The 9,343-nt window shown below is 40.9% G+C and overlaps 1 protein-coding gene across 1 annotated transcript in view; it reads right to left on the bottom strand.

The window, feature by feature from the left end:
- The window catches only part of LOC133422365 (myosin-11-like), a 68,929-nt gene extending 59,812 nt beyond the window's left edge, over positions 1 to 9,117 (bottom strand). The window contains exons 1-10 of the mRNA XM_061712334.1: positions 8,953 to 9,117; positions 7,639 to 7,809; positions 6,352 to 6,508; positions 5,311 to 5,338; positions 4,238 to 4,340; positions 3,926 to 3,955; positions 3,736 to 3,828; positions 2,918 to 2,981; positions 1,409 to 1,507; positions 69 to 217 (exon numbers count right to left, since the gene is read on the bottom strand). Coding sequence (XP_061568318.1) covers positions 69 to 217; positions 1,409 to 1,507; positions 2,918 to 2,981; positions 3,736 to 3,828; positions 3,926 to 3,955; positions 4,238 to 4,340; positions 5,311 to 5,338; positions 6,352 to 6,508; positions 7,639 to 7,809; positions 8,953 to 9,117 — 1,059 coding nt within the window. The remainder of the gene's footprint in view (positions 1 to 68; positions 218 to 1,408; positions 1,508 to 2,917; positions 2,982 to 3,735; positions 3,829 to 3,925; positions 3,956 to 4,237; positions 4,341 to 5,310; positions 5,339 to 6,351; positions 6,509 to 7,638; positions 7,810 to 8,952) is intronic.
- Positions 9,118 to 9,343: the final 226 nt, after the last annotated feature.

Below are 9,343 nucleotides of genomic sequence, written 5' to 3' on the forward strand. Positions count from 1 at the left end.
GCTTAAGTAAATGACCCCCAAATACAGTGTCTAGATAGGCAGATGTTTAGAAAGAGCAGGGAGAGTGCGGTACCCATCCTCTCCTCCTCGGTGAAGCCCATGATCTCCATGGCCTCCAGCGTCTCCTTGAAGAGCTCGTCGTCCTCCTGGCCGGGGATCTCCACGTGGCCCGCGATCAGGAAGCTGTAGCTGCTGAAGGATTCCAGCAGCAGGTCCTCTGCAAAGACCATTCAATTCAATTCAATGTATTTGTATGTATTGTATAACAAAGGTGACGGTTCACAACACAAAAAACAGAGATAAAAGTGATCAGATGTAACATGTCATAAAATAAAACAAGCATCAGAAAACATCAGCATCGGAGAAACAGAAGAAAAGCAAAAACATCCAAAAAAAACACAGTAACATCAGGCTAGCTGACTCTAAACATAAGATTTTTCATAAAGGAAGGTTTTAAGCAGACTCTTAAAGGCAGAGAGTGTCCGCCTTTCGGATCAAGACTGGAAGATTATTCCAGAGTTTAGGGGCCTGAAATGTGAAGGCTCTGCCTCCAATTCTGCTCTTGGAGACTGTAGGAATCACAAGTAACTAGCAGGATAGTAGAGAACTATGAGATCTTTGAGGTTGGATGGAGCCGGACCATTAAGGGCTTTATAGGTGAGGAGGAAAACTTTAAACTCTTCTAAACTATTCTGGCTTTTACAGGGAGACAGTGTAAGGAGGTCAACAAACACTTCCAGATGCACCGTAACCTAATACTCTTCCGTGTCACATGACTACGGAAGAGTATCAGGGCCAGGCAGGAGAAAAACAAAAAATAATATTTTAGAGGAGGAAGATTTTCTTTTCATTATGCACTTCGAGAAAAAAGACAAAATGTTGAGAAAAAAGTCAAAATGTCGAGAAAAAAGTTGAAATATCGAAAAAAAAGTTGAAATGTCGAGAAAAAAAAATTTTAATGTTGAGATTAATGTTGAAGTACAATTTTGAGACAAAAGTCGAAATTTCGAGAAAAAAGTTGAAATGTCGAGAAAAAAGTCGAAATGTCGAGAAAAAAGTCAAAATGTCGAGATTAATGTTGCAGTACAATTTCGAGACAAAAGTCGAAATTTCGAGAATAAAGTTGAAATGTTGAAATGTAAAGAAAAAAGACGAAATTTTTTACTTTATTCACGAAATTTCGACTTTATTCTTGAAATTGTATTTCAACATTAATCTCGACATTTCGACTTTTGCACAACGAAGTGCACAATGAAAAACAAATCTTCCTCCTCTAGAATATTATTTGTATTTTTCTCCTGCTGGGCCCTAACACTCTTCCGTACACGCCCCCCCCCCCCCCCCTCCGCCCCCCCCCCCCCTCCGCCCCCCCCCCCCGTCCTCCCCCCCCCAGTTCCCGCCAGCTCACCCTTCATCTTGTCCTGGGCTCCGGCCACCATGTAGTAGAAGATGTGGAAGGATCTCTCGGTGTTGCCCTGGCGGATGCAGCGCGACTTCTCCAGCAGGTCTGGTCATTCGGGAGCTCAGGCTCATAACCACGAGTTTGGTCTGATATTCTCCGTTTACATTAATGAATGAATGAAGTTTATTCAATCATGACAACACAAAAACAACACAACACCAAAAAACATTGTGCACAGCATTGACATTTCACACAAAACCAATAATCATGTGTTGAACAATGACTGAAAAGGCACAGGCAGAAGCAAACTGCTTATGAAAGCTTATCCTTTATTACCAACTTTCTTTTTTTGGCTACCGACCTCCAGAAAAGCAAAGAGACAAAAGAAAAGCAAAGAAACATTAACAGATCAATCGCACTTATAAGCTTCAAAAATAGCTTTACAAACCATTTTCTTAAAAACCAAAAGAGAACGACATGTTTTTAAATTTACGTTGGCATCATTCCAGAATTTAACTCCTGTAATGGAGACACATCTCCTTTTCAGACCTTTCCTGAATTGAAAAAAAAACCTCTGTATTGAGTCAGGGAGCATTTTTGATTTAGCTCTGAACATAATTTGCATGATTTTTATAATAAAACAAATCATAAAATTTCATAACATGAGAATTTAGAAAAAGTGGCTCTGTGTGAGCGTAGTAATCAGCCTTATTGATGATACGTATGGCTATTATTGAATTTAAGGTGGTTTTAAAGGTGGATCCCTACAATTCCACACAGTAAAGATAAATAGGGAACAATCAATGAGTAGTAGATCAAATGCAAGGGCTTGGAATTGAGTACCATTTCTGTATTTATACAGGATTGTGAGTGATTCTCCCTTTAATGTTATGTAATATATGTTATATATTTATTAGGTATGTAGCATATATATATTTATAGGGATATGATGTAGTTTATATAGTGTATATTTATATAGATTTATATAATATTTGTATTTTCTATATTATTGATATAATATTTATGTAATATTTATATTTTCTACCTACTTATATGGATAATTATGTAGTAATAGGCATGTGTACATAGTATTTATATAGACTATATGTATATTGTGTAGATATAATACTAACAATAATGTAAATTCATAGTTATAAAGGGGTAGGAACTAGGAAAAAGTGTATACTTCTTCCTACTCCTTTTTTCGAACATATGTGAATATGAAGATGTTACTGTATACTTTTTTATTTTTTCATTCTATTTTATTTTTTTGTTCGAAATAAAAATTAATTAATTCATTTCATTCATTCCAATGTATTCAATGTGTTGTTTCCATGTTAACTTTTGGTCAATGACAATGACCCCAAGGACTTTAGTCTCAAAAACCCTTTCAATATCAACATAACAGATTTTTAATTTAATATTACCATCACTTTCATTTTGATTCCCAAAAACCATAAATTTAGTTTTCTTACATCGATTAGAAGAATAAAACTCTGGGGTTAGGAAGGATACAGGTGTCGATGTTGGCGCCTACGAGGAAGCCGGTCACGTCGAAGTTGAGCTTGATGAACTTCCCCTGCGGACGAAGCAACTGATGACCAGACCTGTCCAATACGACCGTATTTTACCTCTTTCCTCCCGTATTAGTATTTTCCCATCAATTTCCCTTTTTATAATATAATAATTTTTAAACAGCAATCTGAATTGTCACTAACCTCGCAACTGCAGGAGAAAAAATATTTGAGAGGGTAAGATTTTCTTTTATTGTGCACTTCGTAAAAAAAGTCGAAATGTCGAGAAAAAAGTCAAAATGTTGAGAATAAAGTCAAAATTTCGAGAATAAATTTGAAAAACAATTTCGAGAGAAAAGTCGAAATGTCGAGAATAATGTTGAAATACAATTTCAAGAATAAAGCCGAAATTTCGTGAATAAAGTCAAAATTTCGAGAATAAAGTTGAAATACAATTTTGTGAATAAAGTCGAAATGTCGAGATTAATGTTGAAATACAATTTCGAGAAAAAAGTCGAAATGTCTCCTCTGGCCCATCAAAGCAGCAGCAGCCGTAACTCACTAACTAACTTACATCCTTGGAGTGGAACGTTAAGGGGACGTTTCTGAGTTATGCAACTGCATATGTGTGAAATGTTTCAAATCAATATCGTAAAGCCAATTTGCCTTTTTTCTCAACATTTCGACTTTTTCTCAAAGTGCATAATGAAAAAAAAATCTTTTATTTAAATTTTTCTCCTGCCCGGCCCTAATACTCTTCCGTACGCCTCACAACTTTAGCGTCAGCGTTTATTTGTGCGTGTGGAGTGAGTGGCTCACGAATCTGGAGGAGTTGTCGTTCTTGATGGTCTTGGCGTTGCCGAAGGCCTCCAGGATGGGGTTGGCCTGGAGCAGCTGCTTCTCCAGCTCCCCCTGCAGGCCAGATCACAGGGGTGAGTAGCCGCCGGGCCGGCAACGGCTACGGCTACGGTTACGGCTACAGCGACGGCGACGGGGGGGTCATACTTACGTAGGCCAGCGAGCCCGGCTGCTGCGGCTGCTGCAGGAAGAAAAAACACATGTTACTCCGGAGCCGTAGATCTGCTGAGGCCAGAGTCGGCCCAAGGCATAAGAGAACTGAGAGGCTGCTTAGGGCCCCGTGGCCACTAGGGGGCCACGGAGGAAGAGGAAGAGGAAGAAGAAGAGGAGGAGGAGGAGGAGGAAGAAAAAGAGGAGGAAGAGGAAGAAGAAGAGGAGGAGGAAGAAGAAGAGGAGGAGGAGGAGGAGGAGGAGGAAGAGGAGGAGGAAAGAGGAAGAGCAAGAGGAGGAGGTCGTAACTCACGGGGTTGGCGGCCTCCTTCTTGCCCTTCTGGGACGAGGCGATGACGGCCAAGTACTGGATGACCTTCTTGGTGTTTTCTGTCTTTCCTGCTCCAGACTCACCTCTGGAGGAAACAGCAGAGACGTGAGAGAGGAGGAGGAGGAGGAGGAGGAGGAGGAGGAGGAGGAGGAGGAGGAGGAGGAGGAGGAGGAGGAGGAGGAGGAGGAAGAAGAGAGCATAAAAGGAGCTGCAAAACCAGATTTGTTTTAACACCCGGTGAGACTCTGAAACTATTCTTTAAAAGCGTTAAATCAGCTTCTAAAGGTTCAAATGTATTCATTTTCCAAACCCACTTTATGAAACAATACCCCTTCTGACCACATGGGGGCGTATCTGAGCTGCTGTGCTGCTACAGGAACCGTTGGGGTCCGTTCTGCACCATCACTTGAGGTTTTTTAATCAGCTCTAAAAACAAACCTTTTCTACTGGATTTTGATTGGTTTTAGTAGATTTTTTAATTTTTTAATCTTATTTTCTATTTGAATGAAATGTGCATAAAACTGGATTTAAGTTGTGTTGCTCACTAATTTAGACTAAATGATTGTTTCCGCAGCAGAACCTGAAACTGGGACGGCCAGAACTCCAGCTGACCTTGAACTTCCAAGCCCGACCCAGAGCGGGTCAGAGCATCACGATCAGTACTGAACTCGATAGTTACTCCGAGTTGAGTCTAAACATCAGGATTGAGCTAGATTTACCTCTTGAGGTAAATAAAGGTGCCCTGGGCTTGAACCGGGTTTAAACCGGACTTGAACCGGGCTTTAAACACCCTTATTTCTGCTGACTTGCTTGTGGATCGAGCCCCTAGTGGCCACTCGACAAACTGCTCATGGGCGCCCTCGTGTGGTCAGAACTGGTATTGTTACGTAGAGTGGGTTAATATTTTCTCCTTTTATGGACTAAATATTTTGGGGAGTAAATAAATAAATAAAACTATGATGACATTAGGGGAAAATGTCATGTGATCTCGGTCAGGTGAGTCTGCAGTGATGGATTGTGTGGAAACAGTGTAAAACATTTAGTTTTTGACTCACGTGCAGAGGATGGACTGATCCTCGCGGTCTGTGGAGAGAGAGAGATGAGAGCATGAACTCTGAGGTGGAACAAGAGCCAACGGCTCCCAGATTAGCTCCCAGATTACCCTCCATCACCCGCGACGCTCTAAAAATAGCGTGAGGATGCGGTCTGGGTCCGGCTGGTCCATGTAGGGTCATCCTGCAGTGGAAACTAGGGGGGGGTCCAGGTCAGCCGGCTCCAGCTCCCCGTCACCATGGTGATGAGAGGCTGCAGACGGCTCCGGTGGACGGAGACCCGGTACCTGGGTCAGGCCGGGAAACTACCGTATTTTACCTCTTTCCTGCCATCCACCCTTATTAATATTTTCCCGTAAATTTCCAGTTTTACATTATAATAACTTTTAAACAGCAAATTGAATCGTACGGAAGAGTATTAGGGCCATGCAGGAGAAAAAATATTTGAGAAGGGAAGATTTTTTTTCATTATGCAATTCGAGAAAAAAGAGTTTAATGTTGAAATACAATTTCAAGAAAAAAATTTAAATTTCGCCTTTCTTCTCAACATTTCAGTTTTATTCACGAAATTTTGACTTTTTTTTTAACGTTCCCACTTTTTTTTCGAAATTGTACTTCAACATTGATCTCGAAATTTCGACTTTTTTCTCGACATTTTGACTTTTTTTTCCAACGTTCCGACTTTTTTCTCAAAATTGTACTTCATCATTGATCTCGAAATTTTTACTTTTTTCTCGACTTTTTGACTCTTGAAGTGCATAATGAAAAAAAAAATCTTCCTCCTCTAAAATATTATTTTTATTTTTCTCCTGCCTGGCCCTAATACTCTTTGTAGTTTTTTGCACGAGATTCAGTTAATTAATGAATATTCCTGAAAGATAATGGTTTAAATCAGGTTCATCCAGGACGTTTACAGTTATTCACACTCAGGATTCGATCCTCGTGCAGGTTGAGTTTCCTGTTAGTGAATGATTCCCTATCAGAACCAGCGTTCTGCACAGGTCATGGACCAGAACTGGTCCGTGTTTCCGTGGCGACGGTTACCCTGCAGCATGTTCCGGTAGGCGTTGTCCGTGATGGAGTAGATGTGCGGCGGCACCTCGTGGCGCTTCTTGCCCTTGTACATCTCGATGACCTTCTCCGAGTAGATGGGCAGCATCTTGTAGGGGTTGACCACCACGCAGAAGAGCCCCGAGTACGTCTGTGGAGGGAGGAACAAACTTCCTGTAGACCTGAGGTCTGCTCCAACTGTCAGCTCCTTTAAATCAGGCCTAAAAACATTACTGGTTAATTAAATACTGACCTGCTGGACCCTTACTTTTTAACAACTTGTTCTTTTTATTATTTTACCTCTTTTCTCATCATTTTATTTCATTGTATTTGTTATTCACTGTTTAATTGTGTCTTTCTGCTTTTAATGTTGACGTAAAAGTATGGAGCTAGAGCAGTCTCATAATTCGCAAATGCACACACCGTTTCACAAATGCACAGGACAAGTTTCACAAATGCACAGAACAATTCACACGTGCATTTGCGGATCGGTGTGTGCATTTGTTAATTTTGTACTGTGCATTTGTGAAGCGGTGTGTGCATTTGCGAATTATGAGACTGTTCTAGCTCCATATAAAAGCACTTTGAATTACCTTGTGTTGAATTGTGCTATACAAATAAACTTGACTTGTCTTGTACGTAGATTAAATTTGATTAGATTAGATTCAACTTTATTGTCATTGCACATGTCAAAAGTACAGGGCAACGAAATGCAGTTAGCATCTAACCAGAAGTGCTTATGCAGTGAAATAAACACATATATACACACATATATGTATATATATATATATATATATATATATATATATATATATATATATATATATATATATATATATATGTATATGTATATGTATATGTATATATATATATATATATATATATATATATATATAAATATAACGTATGTACAGTGTATATATATATATATATATATATATATATATATATATATATGGACCAAAAGTTTGGACACACCTTCTCATTCAAACAAATGGGGAAGTGTGTCTAAACCTTTGGTCTGTACTGTATGTATATAAAATATATATACATATATATAATGGGTAGATAACGGGACGATGTCACGGGTCCCATGATGGATAAATCTGTGAGGTCCTGAACAGGGACCATGTGGGACCAGCATGGATCCTGCAGACCTCTACCCCCCAGTGCGTTGTGTATCTGTACAGTAAGTTTGGGTTAGGGTAAGCCGATGCTGGCGTCTCCTGGCCGGGGGACCCGGAGTGAGAGTAAAACGGAGGAACGGTGTCGGCCGCTTACGTAGATCAGGCTGGAGAAGTATCTCTCGCGCAGGTTCTGCAGGACGGACGCCTCGTTGAGGAAGGTGAGCGCCGCCATGTCCTCCACCTTGCTGAACTTGGGCGGGTTCATCTTCTGGATGTCGTCCTTGTGGATCGTCATCTTCTGGCCGTTGGAGAGCTCCACCAGCACCTGCAGCGGAGCCACGAGAGCACAGGTTCACACAGGCCTACACTGAAAAAAATACATCTACGCGCATGTAAATATAACATGTTTAAATCTGTGATATTAACAATTAAAAATTAAGTTTGTTGCTTTAGATCAGGGGTCGGCAACCCAAAATGTTGAAAGAGCCATATTGGACCAAAAACACAAAAAACAAATATGTCTGGAGCCACAAAAAATGAAAAGTCTTGTATAAGCCTTAGAATGAAGACAAATGGCGAAGAATGTCGAGAAAAAAGTCAAAATTTCGAGAAAAAAGTCGAAATGTCGAGAAAAAAGTCAAAATGTCGAGAAAAAAGTCAAAATGTCGAGAAAAAAGTCGAAATGTCGAGAAAAAAGACGAAATGTCGAGATTAAAAAGGAAAGGAAAAAGGAAGAAAAAAAGAGAAAAAAGGAAAAAAAAAGAAGAAAAAAGAAAAGAAGAAAAAAAGGTCAAACATTTTTAAAAAAGCTCCAGGAGCCACTAGGGCGGCGCTAAAAAGCCGCATGAGGCTCTAGAGCCGCGGGTTTGCCGACCCCTGGTCTACATGAATACATCTAGTTTTAAACTTAATCTGCATTTGTTCAAAAAAACAAGACATTGTGCATTTTTTCCTTAACAAGCAGTATTTATGTAATCCCAGGCAATCTTTTCATTTACACACAAACAACAAGCAATGATCTTGTTGTATTTACTTGTGCACTTTGAGAAAAAAGTAAATGTCGAGATTAATGTTGAAATACAATTTCAAGATTAAAGTCAAAATTTCGTGAATAAAGTCGAAATTTCGTGATTAAAGTCAAAATTTCGTGAATAAAGTTGAAATACATTTCGACTTTTTTCTCGACATTTCGATTTTTTTTCGAAGTGCATAATTGAAAATATCATCTAAAATATCGTTTTTATTTTTCTCCTGCCTGGCCCTAATACTCTTCCGTACATTTTCCATTGGCATTTTATGACTATTTTTTGACTCACAGTAAAACGGGACAAAGTGCGTTCCTTTTCAGCTCAATATGGGACGCGTACTTTAGTTTATAAATACGGGACAATTCCGTTTTTCAAGGGACGGTTGGCAACCCTAGACACGCCCTTTCCGGCCTTGCTCGTAACCATGGCGACCTGCGTACCTCCTCGCCCTTGTCCTCCCGGACGCTGGCGGCCTCGAACCCCTCCCTCTCCGACGGCACCCACACCATCTTCTTGGCCCCCCAGTCGGCCTGGGCCACGCCGCTGTTGCGGAAGTCGTTCTCCAGGAACAGGTACTTGTTGTCGTCTGCGGGAATGTCGGCCATGTCGGCAGTGGGCTCGGCCTGCGGGACGCAGGCAGCGGTGTCGGCGGAGGGGATGGCGGGCGGTTCGGAGGCGGGCGAGCTGCCGTCGGGGTCGTCGCTGGGCACTGGGTCGGTCTCTGCAGCGGCGCTGGGAGCTGAGGTGACCTCTGACCTCTGTCTGGCGTCGGGCCTGCTGTCATTGCACAAAATCAGACGCAAAATGGGTCATGTGACACTTTGTTACCTA

The sequence above is a fragment of the Cololabis saira genome, chromosome 21 (assembly GCF_033807715.1).
Source record: "Cololabis saira isolate AMF1-May2022 chromosome 21, fColSai1.1, whole genome shotgun sequence".
Taxonomy (NCBI): Eukaryota; Metazoa; Chordata; class Actinopteri; order Beloniformes; family Belonidae; genus Cololabis; species Cololabis saira.